General features: G+C 48.6%; 5 protein-coding genes across 5 annotated transcripts; 1 reads left to right on the top strand and 4 right to left on the bottom strand.

The window, feature by feature from the left end:
- Positions 1-28: 28 nt before the first annotated feature.
- F4812DRAFT_428977 (Cys-Gly metallodipeptidase dug1) lies at positions 29-2394 on the bottom strand. The gene is made up of 2 exons (XM_047934230.1): positions 760-2394; positions 29-618 (listed from the first exon to the last, which is right to left on the bottom strand). Exons 1-2 carry the CDS (start codon positions 2187-2189, stop codon positions 438-440), a joined length of 1611 nt encoding a protein of 536 aa, XP_047790434.1. The 5' UTR covers positions 2190-2394; the 3' UTR covers positions 29-437.
- Positions 2395-5235, bottom strand: F4812DRAFT_428963 (uncharacterized protein). The gene has a single exon (XM_047934229.1). The coding sequence runs from the start codon at positions 5118-5120 to the stop codon at positions 2712-2714; it is 2409 nt and encodes an 802-aa protein (XP_047790433.1). The 5' UTR covers positions 5121-5235; the 3' UTR covers positions 2395-2711.
- Positions 5236-5469: 234 nt separating this feature from the next.
- F4812DRAFT_428952 (PP2C-domain-containing protein) lies at positions 5470-8261 on the bottom strand. Its single transcript, XM_047934228.1, has 7 exons — positions 7946-8261; positions 7406-7718; positions 7262-7335; positions 7124-7208; positions 6853-7059; positions 6521-6781; positions 5470-6460 (listed from the first exon to the last, which is right to left on the bottom strand). Exons 1-7 carry the CDS (start codon positions 7979-7981, stop codon positions 6021-6023), a joined length of 1416 nt encoding a protein of 471 aa, XP_047790432.1. The 5' UTR covers positions 7982-8261; the 3' UTR covers positions 5470-6020.
- Positions 8262-10206: 1945 nt separating this feature from the next.
- On the bottom strand, positions 10207-14089 carry F4812DRAFT_391344 (uncharacterized protein). Its single transcript, XM_047932120.1, has one exon. It carries the CDS (start codon positions 13727-13729, stop codon positions 10358-10360), a length of 3372 nt encoding a protein of 1123 aa, XP_047790431.1. The 5' UTR covers positions 13730-14089; the 3' UTR covers positions 10207-10357.
- A 2199-nt stretch (positions 14090-16288) lies between these two features.
- Positions 16289-17570, top strand: F4812DRAFT_471367 (putative methyltransferase-domain-containing protein; the record flags this gene model as incomplete). The annotated part of the gene is made up of 3 exons (XM_047939089.1): positions 16289-16536; positions 16636-16803; positions 16943-17570. The coding sequence occupies 3 exons, from the start codon at positions 16289-16291 to the stop codon at positions 17229-17231; spliced, it is 705 nt and encodes a 234-aa protein (XP_047790430.1). The 3' UTR covers positions 17232-17570.
- Between the last annotated feature and the right edge of the window lie 1150 nt (positions 17571-18720).

Here is an 18720-nt window from a genome sequence, read left to right as displayed (position 1 = left end):
TCAAATTACGGCAAAAGTAACATGCCAAACAAAGATTGGATCTTGGTATGGTATTGATTAATATATAGGAGGTATCTAACGTATCAATGGATATGTCAGGTATGTATATCCCAAGTTAGTTGCCCAGCTTCAGGGGACGATACCTCTTATACTCACTCATATATGAGGTATATAAAGCTACAATCCACTCGACACTCCCCCTACCCCATTCCATTTCACTTTATTCATTCAATATTCTTATTCTTATTTTTTTTGTTTATTTCTTTCTTCATCTTTATACATCATGGTATCGTCTCTCATCCTCATTCGCCGCATCATCGCCGCAACAACAACAACAATAACTACTACTACTACTCTACTTCATACCTGGTCTTATAAAAAAAACCCGTAGCTATTATACCAGGTAACTACCTCCTAGGTACCTAGGTAACTAACTTCTACTGCTGGGGCTCTTCGGCAACGTAATGCAGGTACGCACCCAGCAGCTTGATGCCCTCGATGTAGTTCCTCTTGTCGAGCTTCTCGTTGATCGAGTGCGCGCCGTCCGTCGAGCTGCCCATCGGCAACAGCAGCACGTTCTTGCCCGTGGACTGCTCGAACGTGAGCGTGATGGGGATACTATATTGTAGGTAGTACCACGTTAGCAACTTGGGCTTCGGAACAAAGGTAATAAATAACCTCTTAACTCTTTTATTCTTGCGACTTTTCGACAGAAATCAAAGAGCAAAAAGATGCAATGCAATTGGGTTGACAGCTTACCTTCCACCTTCCCGCGTGAAATCCGGCTGCACGCCCCATACCCTCTCGACGGCCTTGCTCGCGGCGCGGAAGTTCCAGTGGTTGGGGCTGGCGGCCCACCAGTTGCCCGTGTGGATGGGGTACACTTTGAGGGTGTTCTTGCTGCCGAAGGTCGCGAACGTGTCGCGGACGTGCTTGGCCACGATCTCGTTGACTTTCTCGATCTCCATGTTGGGCACGATGCGGATCGAAAACTTGCCGATCACCTTGGCCGGGATCACCGTCTTGGCTCCGGGGGCCGAGAAGCCGCCCTCGACGCCGTGGATCGAGAGCGACGGGAACCGCCACCGCGCCATCAGCGTCGACTTGGTGTCCTCGAAGATGGTCGTCTTGGAACCTAGCGAGTCGTGTAGGGTCTCCATCGTGAACGAGATGCCGTCGTACAGCGTTTCCTCTTCCTTTGTTACGGGAGCGACCTGGTCCATGATGCCGGGAATCAGGATCTTGCCGTGCGTGTCGACGAGGTTGGCCAGCACGCGCACCAGGTCCGTCATGGGCTCCTGTGCCGTGCCGCCGAACACGCCGCTGTGCAAGTCCGCGCCGGGACCCGAGATTTCCACGGCGTAGTAATTGCAGCCGCGCAGGCCGTACGTCAGGCACGGCTTCTCGGTGCCCAGCCAGTAGTTGTCGCTGATGCAAACCGCATCGGCGTCGGCGAAGTAGCCCTTGCCCTCCTTGAGGATAAGCTCCTCTAGCCCTTCGGAGCCGTACTCCTCCATACCCTCGAAGCACATAAGTAGGTTGACGGGGAAGTCAACGCCGGCCTTCTGGTGCGCCTCGATAGCGTTCAACCAACCTAGGACGGGGCCCTTGTCGTCGGTGCTTCCACGTCCGAACATGCGGCCGTCCTCGCCGACGCTCAGGGTGAAAGGCTCGGTGGCCCAACCGTCGCTCTTCTCCGCGGGCTGGACATCGTAATGTCCGTAGACGAGAATAGTGCGCTTGTTCTTGTCGTTGCCGTAGCGAGCGAGGACTACGGGGGGGAGATCGAGCTCCGGGTTATCGGGCTGCTTGCCGAGGGGTCTGAGCTCGACGCTAGCGCCCAGGGTCTTGAGCTCGTCGGCGAGGAAGTGGGCCATGCGGACGACATCAGGTCGGCGGGCGGCCTCGGAGGAGACCGAAGGGATAGCGACGGCTTTTCTAAGACGTTCGATGAAGTGCGACGACAGCGAGTCGACTTGAGAGAAGAAACCGTCGATTTGGGGTGCCATCTTGCGGGATTGGTGGGCTCGAAGGGCGGGGGTTAGATAGGTTCGTCTTATGGGGGGGTACTTGAAAGTAGGTTCCAAGGGAAATGTCGGTTTTGTACGTCTTATATAACAAGACGATGTTGCTGGGGTTCTCAGATGCGTCAGTGGACTTGATAGTCGCGTGAGAAGAGTGTGGGGCATTTGAGGGAGGATAAGAGGATGAGGAGGGGGATAAGAATTGGAGGGGCGAATGAAAGACGAGATATTGCGAATTTACGAATTTGTAGCTTGTCAGAGGTAGGAGGTATCTAAAGTCTTAGGTACCTAGGTATAGGGTTATGTAGGTACGCGGGTGTGTTTAGGAAGTTGCAAAAAAACCACCGGGAAAGCCCCGACAGCTTATGCACCTCATATTATTTTATACACCAATTTATTCACAATAAGCCCGTACCTAGGTACCTTCATAATGGACCTCGGTTTATATCTTGAGTTGATTGGAATTTTTCGTATCGGCTTAGGTACTCTATCCATCATACCTCTAGCATTTATCTATACATCTAACTCTCGTCTAGTTTTGCTTTTCTAATCTACATCCCATCCGTAGTGTTACAAATATCAGTTATACCTACCTACCTAGGTAGACATAAACATAATATATAATAATATCCCTTCATCTACAACACGTCGAGCTCGAATCGAGCCCCTATTTCTCTGTCGCGCGAATTATTCTTCTTTTTCGCCTCCAGAACCATCACCTTTCTTCCAGAGCCCCCAAGGTTTAGGCTGTCTCTTCAATTTCATTAGTGGTATTGGCACCGAGAGCGACGCTCTTACTGATGCTGATGGCTTCACGATCATCCTGTTCTTCAAAAGTTGGTGAATCGTCACATCCATCTCGACGGCTTCCTCAAGCTTCTTCATGAATAGGTCCTTGAGTCTCATGCCTCGTGCCTGTTGGACGTACAAATATATCAGGTGCATCAGCTCCAAGGTATCTCCACGAGCCGAGCGAGCCTCCGCCAATCCCTCCTGTCCGAAGATCACATCTTCCCACGTCTTCAGAAAAGCCCAGCGGGTGTTCCGCTTTACGTCTTGCGTGAGGAGTTCGTTCAGAACATACCTCATTTTAGGCGTTGTGCGACGGTTTTGAATCGCATATCTGAAGACGACCCGAAGCATGTTGGGGTATGTTTTCGTCCAAGCTTCTCGAAATAGTATATGATATGTGTCTGGGTTCGGTACTAGCCTTCGCCAGCGCGTGAACATGGATTTCATAAAGCCTAATTGTAGTGGCAAGCTCCTTGTGTGAGTCAGAAATATGTTCAATGTGACGGCATTGGGTGATGTGATGCCCGTGGCATAGATGTGATCCAATAAGACATTGCACGCATCCCAATTTTGATGCGCTCCGAGTATATCCATAAGCTTATTAACGGTAATCGTGTCTAGCCACCTAGGCCCGTATTTCCTATCTCGCTTGTGTATAAAAGTTTGTATATCGAAATCCTCCGAAACGCTATGTTCAAGATCGACAATTGCAATCTGTCTACCTATTGCGCAGAGAGTTGACGAGTTGTGATTAAGTCCCTTGTGCCTCAGCATCGTAATAATAAAACGCTTGACGTGCACGCTTTGTATCATCTCCAGGAAAGCGACCCAAGAACGGCCTTGCGGGGCAAACCCTTTTCGGATCATCGCCTTGAGTATGCTATAGAAGCCCTCGAGGTCAGCAGCCTTTGACGCACTAATGAGAAATATGTTAAATACTTCAGCATCCATAGGCAAGCCGAGGAGTTCCGCCTGGTTGAAGATTGTCCGGGATGCTTGACGGAAACCTCTCCCTCTGGATTCGATAAACTCGATAGCCATTTTCAAAGCAGAGAGGGACGCTGCTTTTCTAGTATGCTCTGCGGTGAACAACGCGGTGAGAAGATTTACAACTACTTCCTGATGGTCAGGAAATGTCGGGTATAACTTTCGTGCCACATGCGGTGGCATTCGGCCATAAACTAAACTGGCAACGTATTTCTCGAAAGAGTCTTGGGTCCATTTTCCAGGGCGGTTGACATTATTTGCTCGCCTTTTTAGGCGATAGGTTTTGTACTTGGTAGAATTCGAAGAGGATTGCACGGTTAACATCCTGTCGTCAGCCGTAACCTCCCCATCCTCGAATAATAGAATCTCGGGTCGTTTTTCTGTTGTGTCCTTCCACATATTTGACAATAGAGATTCCGTGGCTGGGTCGGATACCCTAACAGCGGTAATCTTACCTACCACTCCCACGATATCTACAAGTGTCTTTCGGACCGAGTCCTCAGAACCGGATAGACTAAGAATAAGTCCTTCATTTTTGGCGCAGGGTTGTTCGATGATTTGAACGTGACTTTCGTTCCTGCGGCCGATCTGAGAGATATGTGTGTCCGGTTCCGAGAATAGCACACGAGCTTCGGCTGCTATACCCTTCCCTATGATGATTCGGAAATGTAATATTTCGCTAATATCAACTGTATGCTTGTACATCAGGTCGAAGATGGGTTGCCAGCCGTTGAAACGCTCCGAACGGGATTCACGCTCGCTATCGTATATATGTTGTCTCGCAGCACTGTGCCGACGCTTGCGCAAGCTACGGCGCGACTCTCTCTTGGTGGGATATAGAATTTCTCGCTTCACAACCTCAGAGGCCTTGGGTTTGAGACCGGACCTCGTCTTAATAATTTGCTTGCGCGCTGCTCTAACAATAGCCGACTGAGATATTATCTTCTTTGAAGGTTCATTCGCAGCACTGCGCCAACGCCTGCGCAAGGTGCGATGCGACTCTTGCTTGGTGGGATATCGAACTGCTCGCTTCACAAGTTCGGATGTTTTGGGTTTGAGACCGGATCTCGTATTAGTAACTTGCTTGCGCGCCGCTCTAATAATAGCCCGGTAAGATCTTATCTTCCTTGGAGATTCATTCGTAGTAGTGTTCTTTAAAAAGTTTGTTCTCGTAAGTCGACGTCCAGTCGAGATCCATCGACGTAGGTTTAATTCCTGGTAGAGTGGATGGCACTGCTCCCTGGGAATCAGGGAGAGCCCGCTGACATGAGCTATGTAACATTGAGCTCTCCATAGCGACTTGATCCCCAGGGACATGAGCTACAAATATAGCATTTCTATGCTATGTCGGACCTGGTCCCTTTGTAGGGATTATGGATAGATTGCAATGACATGCGACAAATTTTTGTTAAAAAAAATGCTTATCTTCAGGTGGGAACGACAATTCCAACAAGGTGGGCCTTCACTAGCCCGCAGATCGGCTCTTCTTAATCCGGACCTACCTAAGGACCTAGGTACCTAACCTCATAAGTAAGTTATACAATACCTTAGGTATATGCAACATTAAAGTCAAGCACATTAGCTAATAGGTAATTACACCAAAGAAATGCATCCAGAAAAGGATTTTGCACTACTAACAATATTAAGACACGGGATGAACCTTTTTTTTTTTTTTTTTTTTTTTTTTTTGGTTTATTGGTATGACATTAATGCGTTTTTGGAACGTGCTGAATATGCACTCCTAAGAAAACATATAGAATCAATAATGCATATGAGTTGTTCTCACGGTTCTTAATAGCATACGGAGCACTCCTCAATCGTAGAGAGGTTGTTTTCTTTTTCTTGGATAGTCAGCCGCGATGCAGATGGTCAAGAAAACTCACAAGCCTTAAATCGTGCTCGGAGTTGAAAAGACGTTGGTGGACCCAGTGGTCGTATCGCGTGTCGAGTCTCTGGGCCATGTTGTTCCCCCCTTTTAAGAGAGAATATCCGCCCTGGCCACTCATCCCCCTCTCCAGTCCTCTCCTCTCCTCCCCCCTTTCCCCTCTGCTAATCCCATCATGTGCCAAGTAAACAAAACTCTTCGTTGCTCTGTCGTAACCATCCCTAATCATTCATAGGTGTGCGGGGCAAATCCTAACGATTACAAGGCCGGCGGGGCGAAAGGCCCAACGGCACAGTCCTGATAATATCCTGCCTGACAAACTCATACGTTAATCAATCTTTAGATGCGGCGGCAGCGGCTTCGGCCTTCGCCTCTTTGGGTTCTTCCTTCACGGCTTCCGCAACTTTCTCAATTGCAGTTGAGGTGTTATGTAGGGATAGCTCTTTGGGCTTTGCCTGGGGCTGGTCTTCTTCCTTCTTCGGCGTACGCGGGGGAGGCGAGGGAGCTCTGGGCGGTAGCTGATCGGCGCTACCATCTGACTCGCCCGACGAGCTCTTAGATACTTGACTTGCTAGGTCCTTATCTTCTTCCGAGTTGTCAAACATTTCGCAGTCGTCCGTGTCGGTGAGGACTTCAGTACCATCGCCAAGAAAGATGATGCGGCCCTTGTACCCACCGATCCCAAATGTTTTGGACTTGTTTTCCATGTCAACATCATAACCACTGTCACTATCGTCGAAATTATGATGCACACCAGGTCCCCGGAATTCAGCTGAGTCTCAGAGTCAGTTCTATAAATTATTTCGAGACCCCGGGCTCTAAGAAGGCATACCATATTCAGGAGGGGCACAAGGGCCGTCGCCTTTAGCCACACGGCTGGCAACCTCTTCGTACCATTCCTCTTTACTTCTGCCTCTTAAGAAGCCCACGATGATCATTGTCATGTTGTCACACCCAACCCCGCCAGTCTCCGAATTAGATGCTAGACAGTTGTCCATCATGTTCTCGCATATCTTATCCAAATCCTGCTTCGCGGCGATACCCCTTCGAACAAACTCAACAACCGCTTGTGAAGATTGGCAGTCCCAGATACCTTTGGTAACCAGTTAGCCATGTCTGTTTAGCGTCTAGGATAGAAAGGGGAAGGGAGGGAGGGTAACGTACCGTCACATGCAACGACCAAAAACTCATCATCGTCACCAATATCGTGCGCAACTACGTCCGGGTACGCTGTTACTATCTGTTGCTCAGGCGCAAGGTCGGCACTCTTCTTGAATTCAAAATCTCCGATGGCTCGAGATAAGGCCAGGTTGCCGTTAACGCGACCAAAATCGACAAAACCACCTGCGGCTGTAATTCGCGCCTTCTCGCCTATAAGACGGAGCGCCATTAGCGAATTTGTATAGAATAGCGATGCCGAATAATTTTTACTAACCTTCGTTCTGTGGTTTGTGATCGAATGATAGCGGCTTAGCTCTTCCCTTAACACCCAAGACACTTCTTGAATCGCCAGCGTTTGCCTAAAGACGTGGGTTAGCTATGCAAATCAACCAACGAGGCAAGGCATACGAACAATATATATCTTCTCGCCAGAAATCAGCCCACAGCAGGCGGTACAGCCAGACACCTCCTCCTCATACTGGGGGTCTAAGCACGTGTTAGACTCTAGACTTCACAAATATATATGTATATCATGGTTGATGATTGAAACCCATACCGCTCAATATCGCTCGGTCAGTCGCAAGGAATGTATCCTTCAGAGACTGTTCGTAATTTCCCGCCTTGAACGTGTCTTGTTTCTTAAGGATATCAGGTATGTTCTTGCCTGCAAATTGGGCAACCTTATCTCCGCCGTGTCCATCAAAGACGCCAAAGAAAGATAATCGCGAGGGATGGACCTTTTTTTCCTCTTCGGTTTTGGGTGTCAAGAGGTCGAGGACGGTACAGTGGGCATCCTCCATACTAATACGCCATCCCTGCATAGCAGATACACCGTATAATAGTCGATCATCTTCGCCTTTGTCAGAAGTCTAATAGGAATTTTTCAGGTTAGTTTATAATGTTCATTCAAGGACCAAGCGCTACGTAGTTTTATATGGGGGTACCGAGGCCAGATCGTTGAGATGATGTTTGGCAAGGCCGGAGAGGCGCGGAGTCACGCAGGGGTGGGCTAGCCGTGGGGGAGGGGGAGATGGAGGACAAGAGCAAAACGGCGCAATTGAAAGCTCCAAAGAGGAAATAAATATCATCATCATACCTTGTCGACGACAGGTTCAGAAAGGGTTTGACCCATGGCGAAAAGAATTTATTATGCGGCAGCGCGTAGGATTAGTGTGGTTGAATGGGTCATATATTGAAGGGAGGGGCAGTATCGTGGGTTGCTTTGTTGATCGTCAGAAATTTTCAATCGCTTCGAGACAGAAAATGGGTATGTAGATGTATACGGTAGCGGCCGCGGGTAGTGTCTTGGAAGGATGATGTAGGGTAGTGTGGAAGAAAAAAAAAAAAAACTGGCACAAAGGCGTCGCAAAAGAATTGTGATCATATGGTGCCGGAAACCAGAGACGCAGAGATGCAGAGACGCAGTTACGATAGGCAGGATTAGGTACCTTAGGTTAGGTTAGGTAGAGAAAGGGTAGGCGAAGGCCAAAGCCAAGGAGGGGTTTTGCGAGAAACGCCAGAAAAAAAAACCGACTATTGGCCGTGAGTTTAGCTGGCAAACTGATGACTTAATCAAACCCTCTTTACGATGGATAACATACATTAGATACCTAGGTACCTTAGGCAGCTAAGTGCATTTTGCAATTTTTTTTTCCTTTTCTTTTTTTTTCAATGAGGTACTGGTACTTTTATACCCATACCTAACTCACTGACATTTGAAGTTACCCTGACGCTTCCAGTCCCTCAGACGAGCTGACGAACTGACGAATGGGTTCCAATGGTACCTGCGCACTAAAAGAAAGATTAAAAAAGCCACTATGATGTCGTAAGAATACAACATGCGTCACGACATCATTTTTTGTGTTAGTATACTCACTTACTATAATCAATCAAAGAAGATCACATTTACAAATTGAGATATTAACAAATTCCTAAGAGACCTGAGGATTAACCTACTGTAGACCCTTATTACACTATTACTTACATGCAGATCCATACATTGGAGGCATCCAATGCTCAAGCTAACAAAATGCTATAAGCGGGCATTTGTCGGGTACCTACCTATCTCAGACTACCTAACCCCAGCATCTCTCCCTTATAGTGTACTTACCTAGGTAGGTAAGAGGTACCTAACCTAATCTACCTAGGTACAATTCATGACGCAGAGTTGAGAACAGGTACCTACCTCTACCTAAGGTGCCTTAGATAAGGTACTTATTATCACATAGGAGATATAAGTGTCGCGTGTGCTATAATGCTCTTACAACAACCCATAGAACTAAAACAATTAGTCCATGTTTCACTGCAGAGGAAAGTACAATAGTTAACCTTAGTTACGGAGAAAAACCTGGGGCAGTAGGGTAAGTACCTACATACCTACCTAGCTCCTAAGAGGTAGAAGCTCAAGGTATAGGTATAGGTACCCACACGATATAAAACAGGGCTAAACAGTTGGACATCATCACCTGTGACATACCTATACCGAACGTTGACACCTCTTACCAAAAAAAAAAAAAAAAAAAAAAAAACTTATGTACTCTAGATATAAAAAAGCGCATTACGATAAATGTCTGCTTTCTGTGTCAAACCCACTTTTACCCAAAACTATCACATCTTCAACCTAAATACCAATATAGGCGTCCACTACACCCTCAGACACTTTCCGCAGACATAATTGGTTGCCTGAGAGCGGCATGCAATGCATTCCACAAAGAGTTAAAACTGAACCCGTGCAGGGGGATAACGTTACCACCGTCTGTCTGTCTGTCTGGCTTTTCGAGACTCCTCCATTGTTCCTTTTTTTTTTTTTTTTTTCTTGCCACTCGTATACTGGCTATCACTGCTAATCCTACCAGAGCTTATGAATTCAAAGATACCACTACTACCACTACTACTTAATACGACGACTCCTCCGCTCGGACTCCCCGGACCGATATTATGGATTGCAACCCTGGCCGTATCCCCCAAACCCCCCAGCTTCGGATTGATCCCGGAATTCCACATTACGTAGGTAGTCCTACGTATGTACATCTAGGTAGTAAAGGTAAAACGGTGAGATGTTGTCAGGCTGCGCGAGGTGAATCCCACAGTCCTATCAGCTTCAGCTAGATATGCTAGGAGGTACCTAAGTGCAAGGCCTCTTCACCTTGGGTCTTTAGTACGGGTGGTTTTTATATGTCCTGGCCGAGAGGTTAGACAGGCAGGCGGGCTATCACCGCCTGCCTTGTGTCTGTCTGTCCGTCCTATTGGTTGGCCTTAATTACGAATATCTTAGTTACCACTCTGGAACTATTACAAAACTATTAACTAACAGAGTTGCAATTTTCTAAGTTATGCTCTTATAACACGATAGTTTCACTTAGAATAGGTGACGTTCCAGCAAATACACATTAAATAGCGTATTAATGTCATTAATATCCTTAAGCTAGGTAGGTTAGGTTAGGCTAAGTAGGAGGTAAGTAAATAGGTATCAGCCCTCATCTCTTCTTTTTTCATCATAGTACATTCGTCAGATATGAACCGCAAAGCTCCCATCACTATCGACGCCGTCGTCCCATCCGTCGATAGTCGTTGGCGGACGTATATCCTCCCACGCATCGTCATCGTCATCGTCATCTTCGTCAGCCCAGACGCTCCGCAGACTCTTGGCGCTCTTCATGCTCCGAGTCGACTTCCACCGCGTCGTCGCCGTCGCCGAAGACATGTTCTCGACGCCCGACGTGCCCGCCCCGCCTCCCCCCGCTGCTACTGCTGCTGCATAGAACAGCTGGTTCGGCCGGCTTGCGAGCGGCACCCTGCCTGGCCCTGTCATTGTTCTTATCGTTGTGCTCATCTGGGTCGGCGTCCGTGGTAGTGGCCGCGTCGGCGGCGGCGCCCACCCGTTTTCTATCGAGGGCGTCTGCGACGACGACGACGTCGGACCTACGCTCTCGCTGGGCGCGGCTTGCCGCCGGGTATGGCTGAAGTGCGAATGCTCGTCTCGGGACGAGTAGGTTACGTCCGATCTCGAGCTGGTCGACGGCGTGTTGCGGACGGTGGTCTGGGATGCTTGTGACGGGCCGCGTCTTATCGAGAATCTATTGCTTTTTTCTTCTTCTCCTTTAGATGTTACGAATGCCGCCGCCGTGCGGGGTGGTGGAAGTCGAGGGATTTCGCTCGGGATATTGGCAGGTGAGGTTCGCACTATGCCGACCATGTTGATGGATACGTTCTGCTGCGGCCATTGGCCTGGGGATAGGAGATTGTGGTTTAAGTCGTAGGTCATCCAGTTACCTTCTGGAGGTATATCGGCTGGTGATTCCTCCCGCGAGATGGCCTTTTCCGGCTCGGCGAGGAGATCCTTAAATGCGATGCCCAAGGAATTCCTTGCAAGCCGGTCCCACGACGAGTCGCTGTCACGAGGGTTTATGCAGTCGTCCAGAGTTGGTGGCAGCTCCGGGGTTTGATGCAAAATTGTCTCCGGTGACTGGCTCCTTAACCCGACATTCCCTGATGATAGTATGGTTGACCGACGGCCGAATAACGACGACGACCCGTTTACTCTCCTGCTCATCTGCCGCACTTCGCCCGGTCGGCTGGGTATATGTATTATAGTCGGCCTCGCGACTACGTTCGTACTCGTCGTGGCCTCTTCCTCCCCTACTCCGGAGATCCCCGATGTCAAAATGCTCGTGCGAGTAGTTTGGCCCGTAGCGTCGCTCAGGATACTATTCCGTTGTTGGTTATTATTAGTAGTCGTAGCAGTAGTAATAGTAGTAGGTTGGCCTCCGCTCTCCCTCTTCCATAAATTAGATATTCGCTTCCCGACGCTGCGGAGGTCAAACCCGGGATCTTGCTGCTGTCCCGACTTCGGCCGTACCACGTAGCCTACCGCTGGCGGGACCGCGCTGTTCGAATCGGTGTCATATCTGGGATTTGCCGTATAGGCAATTTCCGGCGTGTTTTGTATACTAAAAGATTCGGTATTTATCGGGACCGAGAGGCTCTGGAACGCGTCGTTTCGGGGCCTCGTGGCAATGATATAAGACTGTGCTTCCGCGATATACGCATCCGCTTCGCCAATACTGGTGTCCGAAAGCAGGCTGGCTTCGTCCGTTCCCCCTACGGTTTGCGGAGACGAGGCGTTATCCCGTCCCGCCGACAAGGAGCTACTCGCTTCCAGAATGACGCTGTGCTCGGGCGACTTCGCCCTGGAGTACATCGCCATCATGGCGTGGGGGATCATGCTCCCGGTCAAGCTCGGGCTCGACGCGGTCTGGGAGCGCCGGTTCGAGCCACTCATCGACACGCGATGCTTCTGCGCGGCTGTGCTCTCGGAATCCCGCGGCGGCGCTATATCTATTATCCTAACAACCGGGACCTTGCGGCTTTCGGAAGGATGATGGCCAGTGAAGCTTCCCGGCACGGGCCCGGATACCTCCCTAACATCTATCCGCCTCGGCTGTTGTCGCCGCCGCCGGACGTAGAAGAGGAGAAGTACGATGCCGGCGAAAATGAGGAAGATCGGTATTATAAGCAGCCAGAGCAGGTTCTTGTTCGAGTCGTCCGTGTTGGGCTCTTCCGGCTCGGCGCTTGGTTCGGGTGCAGCGGTAGGAGAAGCGGTAAGATAAATATTCATAGTTTTGGTCTCCGTCTCGTTTGTGTTCTTAGAAGTTGCGCTGAAGACGATGTGCGGCGTGGCACGAGCCTTTTCTGTTATATGCTTAGGAACAGAGCCCGATAGGAGCAATGAGGAAGAGTTGAAATCGGCCCACGAGGCCCCGAATTCGTCCTCTATCGTAACCCGGATGTCCTCGGGCTTCGAGAGGTATTTCTTCAAGTCAAACGAGAAGTCCACGCCTGCTTTGAGATTGAGATCGGGCAGGTCCGAGATGAATAGGCCGAAATGAATCGAGATGGTGAGATTCAGAGTATCGGAATATTTGTCCGTCACGGCTATAGTTATATTAGACGACTCGGCTGCTGTCTTGGGCGTGCCAGCCAACTCCCAGGTTTTGTTGTCGAAGGACAACCATGTCGGTAGATCAAACGCGGTGATGGTCACGGTATCCTCCGGCTTCAGAGGCTTCTTATCAAGCTTAAGCACGTTTTTCAGGTCTTTGTATTCGAAGGGCTTTTTGTGCGTCGCGTTGAGCTTGACTACCGGCGGCTCGGCGGTTAGTTCGTGGCTCCCTACCGCTATCGAGAAAGACACCGAGACGGATGCGAACCCCACGACGTCGGACGCGACTAGCTGGAAAGTGAACGTCTGGGGAGGTTGGACGAGGGATTCAAACGGGGGCGTTTTGCCGGAGAAGGAGAGTTTTCCGGCATCGAAGGTGATCCACGAGGGTAGAGGTGCGTTGTCGCCGGAGACCGCATAGTAGTTTAGTCCGCCGTCTCCGCTGTCAGTTCGGAACGTGTGCTCGTCGAAGCTGAAGGAGAACGGCTTCGAAGGGTGAAGGTGTAATGTAGATGGCGCTATGTACGTCCCGAGCTTGGGGAGCTGATTCGAGATGGGCACTTCGACGACGGGCGGCCGATTCCTGGATACCACCAAAGTCGGATTTGCCGTCGCGGACCCCGTCTCGTCCTCAGCTATCAGCTCGATCGGGATGCCCACCACCTCGCCCGGCGGAACGTCTTCGTCGCTCGGCGTTCCGAAAAGCCGCCTCGAGGAACTGTCGATCGAGAGCCATTTCGGTGCCTTGCCGAGCCGATACGTGATATCGGATTTGGAGAAGAACGTCAGTGGAGAGAAGGTGAATTCGAATGCTTCTGAGATGCGGGCTACGGGTGGTAGTTGTGAGTTGATGGGGAAGTAGTCGACTGGAGTAGCCGCGACGAGTATCGACCATACCGCCGCGCCGAACGCGAAGACCTCTTTACACTTTGCCACCATCGTGATGTATTTACAGCTGCTGAAGCTGCTCGCATGAGAGTGAAATACCACACCAAATGAGCTAGCTATACAGAGCTTTCAACAAGTAGGTTTAGATCGGATCAGATGCTGTAGTAGTCGTTCGTATGACCAGACATTATGCTATGGTTGAAACGGTGAATGAACAGGAGAAGTTGCAAAGGCATCGATGTCGGCCTGGAGGCCAACAGTATACCAGGAGGCCATTCTTCAACGATGACATCGTGCTCTCCCTTGCGCCTCGCCTCATCACGCCCTGCCCTGCCTTGGGTCGGAAGGCGGACTGCCATCTCAAGAGGCTGCGTGAAGCGCGCGAGATTCGATAATGACGAAAGGAGGGAGGTTGGAGGTCGGAGGGGTCTCATCACGTAAGTAATTCCGTTGCGATCTATTAGATAGACAGTTCTAGCGCGTCCAACATAGGTAGGCTATCGCGTAAGGCTGGTGGAATTCCAATGTCTCAGCCACGCGCCGGGCTGCGGATCGCCTACATAGTAAGGCTGGTGAGGACGATCGCATTCCCGCGGGGGCGGGATTGAGGTGGGAAGGGAGGTCGCCGCTGACATTTGAAGCAGTTTAATTTTACATATGTAGAGGCAAGGTCCCTGGAGTTGGCATAAGGCGCGGCTGAACAATATATTCATCCTGTGAAGTTGTTCCTGCGAGGAAGAGAGAGGAGAGCTTTGGCGTGCGATAAGAGACTATTTCCATCGACGGGCACATGCATACATAGTACGTTGAGCCCGACGATGAACCTTTCTATTTGGAATGTCGCGTTTGACTTGAGGCTGAGGTAGTCCGTCAAGCCACCGGTTTCTTGAAGACATGATGTTATATAATGTATAGTATAAAAAATGGCGGGCAAGAAAAGAACCTTGGCTAGTCTTCAAGACTACAACATCAGCCCCGACCCGTTTGCTTATCCCGAAATAGAGCATCGCCCAGAGTTTACTTCTAAGTCAAGATAACCAACCCCCTTTTAGATGAGAAACTAGACGGCCTACATGCGTCTTTTCGCCGATATTCAAGATAGTCCCCCAAGTAAACAGTAGCGTTCACTTTAGAATCTGATTCAATCGAGGTACTAGAATGAGATAATAGATAGTCTGCCCTTCGTGATTACGATCTTGTCCAGCATCGCTGTAATCCAATCCACCACTGGAAGTTTGATAGACAAAACTAGAATGAATATATAGAGATCGAATGCCTGCAGTGAGTTTTCATTAACTCTTTGGTCTTGAACTTGATTCTTTCCCCATAGGTTAGAGACTAAAATGAGAGCCCCTTACATGAGTAGGGTATATAAAATGAGACATTATGAGGCTGTTTGGGACAATAAGCGGTGCTTTGCTTATGGCTCGTGCCACCCTTGTAGATAAGTGTGCATGATTCAGTATTACTTGTGGGGGGATACCCACTGTAATTTGGACGAATCAACGTAAACCTTATTTTCAATAAGCTATTAAGTGTTTGTGGTATCATGCTTATCAATAATGCTTACTTTTACGAAGATTGAAGCTATTCGCAACCTCATCGTCGCTACCTGTTATAATACATCTACGGAGTATTAATACGCTGTAATTATAGCGTATACATACACTAGAAAATTTTTTAAAATATTAATTACTTAGGTACGCTATAAGTTACTCACTAAATGCGCTATAAGCTATTCACTAAATACGCTATAATTACAGGGCATTAAGCATTAAAATCAAAAATAAGCAAGTCAAAAGCACCTCGGAGGCTGCTTTTCGCTTTTCAAAAAAAATAAGCGGAATTATTAAAGTCTATTGGATGCGTTCGGATGTACTGTGGAGCTGCAAATAAGCCAAATTACAGTGGAGATAAGTTAAGCAATACCCCCAAACGCATTGCTGATACTTATGCTTACCCCCCATAAGTATTTCAATACTTATTGTCCCAAACAGCCTCTATACCAGCGCTAGCAATTCGAGGATGCCGTAGCCTGTACTTATAAGTGGCATAAAGAAAGGCTTTGCTTGTAAAATGGGGAGGCTTTAGTGACAACTTCTCACCATAAATCATATTTCGTGCGGCTCGATTCTCAAATTGTATATACTTCTCGCAACAGTCGGTGACTGCCCAGGACATCTTTTCTTTTCCACCTAAAGCGGCACAGGGCGTAAGTCCCTCTAATAATGCACGATATTTGCTGAGGCGTGGAAACTGGTTTACACCTTAATCCGGGTTACTGTGATGTGAGACGGCAGCCCGATTCACTTATAGGGGTACTAGAGTGTGGGTTTCGTGATAGTGGCCTAAGCGAGTTGTTGTCTAACGTTCTAGATCCCGATGGGTTTCACCGGAAAGCGACATGCGAACCGGGGCATCCCATCCCTTATCCGGTCTTTTTTTCTTCTCTTTTTTTTGTTGGGTCCGAACCCATAATTTCTAGTTATCTACATCACTAACTAGACCGATCGCACCACTGTTAGCTTGATACCTTGGTTTAAACTTAATAGTGATGACTTGTCGGAAGAATATACGGTGACAACGACAGCTCAAAAAAATTAAAATAAAATGTCGTCGCCTAAACGCTCGCCTTCTCCTGAGTTTTCGCCCTTGGCCATCGGCGAGGATCTCTCGCCGCTCCCGGCATACAAGGCTGCCGGTACCACCGCGACCGATTTCGCGGGGCTTCTCGCCGAACCCTTGCGGCTCCACGAAGACCTAACCTCCGGATGTGGTGGACAGACTTGGCCCGCGGGCATGGTGCTCGCCAAGCACATGCTCCGATATCATCGGGATGATATGCGAAACTCGCGGATGTGAGTGCGAGATTTAATCCAATGTTCCTTTGAATTTTTTTTGTTCCTAGTGATGCGGATCCAGGAGCCGGTTCCTAATGCGCGTCTTTCGGCAACCAGATTAGAACTCGGAGCCGGAGGTGGATTGGTAGGCTTAGCGGTTGCCAAGGGGTGTGCGGTCGAGAATCCGCTTTACATTACGGATCAGTTGGAGATGTACTCTTTGATGGAGCACAATATCGGCTTGAACGGCCTCGAAGGTCAAGTCAAAGCTGCTATTCTAAACTGGTCAGTCTACCCTTATTCCTGATACCCGATACCTTCCTTTTCTATACCTTATTCTCCTTTGTATAACCTATGGGGCTTATGCATCATAACGACGCATACGTGCATCTGTACTAACATATATGATACTTCGACATTCCAGGGGCGAGCCTCTTCCGCAGAGTATTGCCGCCCTTAAGCCGGACGTGATCCTCGCAGCGGACTGCGTCTACTTTGAGCCTGCCTTCCCGCTGCTCTTAACCACGTTGTCGGATCTTCTGAAACTCTGCCCCTCTGCCACCATCTACTTCTGCTTCAAGAAGAGGAGACGGGCTGACATGCAGTTCCTCAAGAAAGCACAAAAGTTATTTCGAGTAACGGAGGTCCCGGATGAGGACCGACCAGTCTTCAGTAGAGAGGGACTTTTCCTGTATACTTTCCATGCTACGTAGAGAGGGGATATTGGACTCTCGGCTCTTATCGCCCATCTTATTATCAATCAATCCGGGTGGTGTCGACATAGACTGGTTTCACGCCCAGACATTCCTGCATGTAGTTGGCGACACAAATCAAGTTCTGTTTGTCCCCGGGGAAGATAGTGTTACTTCTATCACTTTTGGTGCCTAGGTAGATTAAGTTGAGACGGGAACATGCAGGACATGCAGCCTTTCTTGTAGAGACGTCCATGTTAGACAGAAAAGCACATCCAGGTAATCATTTGCCATGAGCGAAGTTCGGACGAACCCTGAATTCACAGGCTATCATTGGAACTTACACATCTCTGACATAATGCATTTTTCATGCATAATCCCGTGGTTGTGTACTCTGATGCTTCAAGTTAATGGACTGCTTGACTGCTTGATGTATGACAATTAGTATCGTGTAACGCAACGGAGAATACAGAAAAGCTCCCCGCGAGTTCTGTTTTACGTAAGGTATAGCTTGTCGTAAATCTCGTTATAAATCTCTTTATGAATCTTGTTGGTTACCTTAGCTTAGGTAACTGGTATACTACCTTAGGTAGTTATGCTATCATTCGAGTTTAGACGAAAAAAGATTTTTCAAAGTCTTATCCTATAGGCCCGGCACTTACCGATCAACTCATACCGTCGCCGAGCTTCCTGCAGATGCTCGAAAATTTTCAAATAGCGTGTTAAGTGTCTGAATGTTTGATTTATTCCTATTGGGCCGGCTAGTGTTGCTAACGTTGGAGGATCGGAACAACTTACGACTACTGGCTTCCTTACACCAATAGTGGGCTCACTCGGCGGTGGCGAGTGCGTTAGTGGCATAACGTGGTGACCACCACAGTAGCTGGGATTGATAGGTAGGTATTCTTCTTAATAAGCTCACTTATTATTTGCAGAAGATGTAGGTAGTTCGTGTCGAACTTGGGAATTTTTGGGGGAGCCATGCAAGAGTCGTGACCCTCGATCGACTATTCAATCAATAATGAGTGCAAAAAGTGACGTGTATGAAAAAAAAGGCATCACATCTAGATTGCCAAGATGATACAGAAGAGAAAGAGACAAGCGGAGAGGGAACGCATAACGAGAAGAAAAAGAGACCAGTTGGTGAGCCAATAGTAAACAGCGACGACACTGAGGAGCCAGTAGAGATAGAAGTTTTCAACGACTTACTCCAACAACGCCATGCGTCCGATATGCTCAAGGTTAGTACCGAAACTTAAAACTTTGTGTGTCTTAACGTTTTTGTTAATAATAGGCGAGATCATGGAAACGAAGCCCATTCTACATAGTATATCTCAAACAATGCAGTCAAGGCCGATTCATCCGGGACGACGCGAATACTATTCCAGTCGCAAACAAGTACCGAGTCTGTCGGCTCCGAGGGAAGCGTAATTGTGTACCGCTACAAAGGCCGTTCATGTGAAAGAATTATTATAATCTCTTTGTGCCCTTATTGGCTCCCCATGCTTTG

This window comes from Daldinia caldariorum (genome assembly GCF_022478825.1).
Source record: "Daldinia caldariorum strain CBS 122874 unplaced genomic scaffold F4812scaffold_8, whole genome shotgun sequence".
Lineage (NCBI taxonomy): Eukaryota > Fungi > Ascomycota > Sordariomycetes > Xylariales > Hypoxylaceae > Daldinia > Daldinia caldariorum.
Note: the sequence above shows the minus strand (reverse complement) of the source record. Positions and strands in the feature narration are given on the sequence as shown.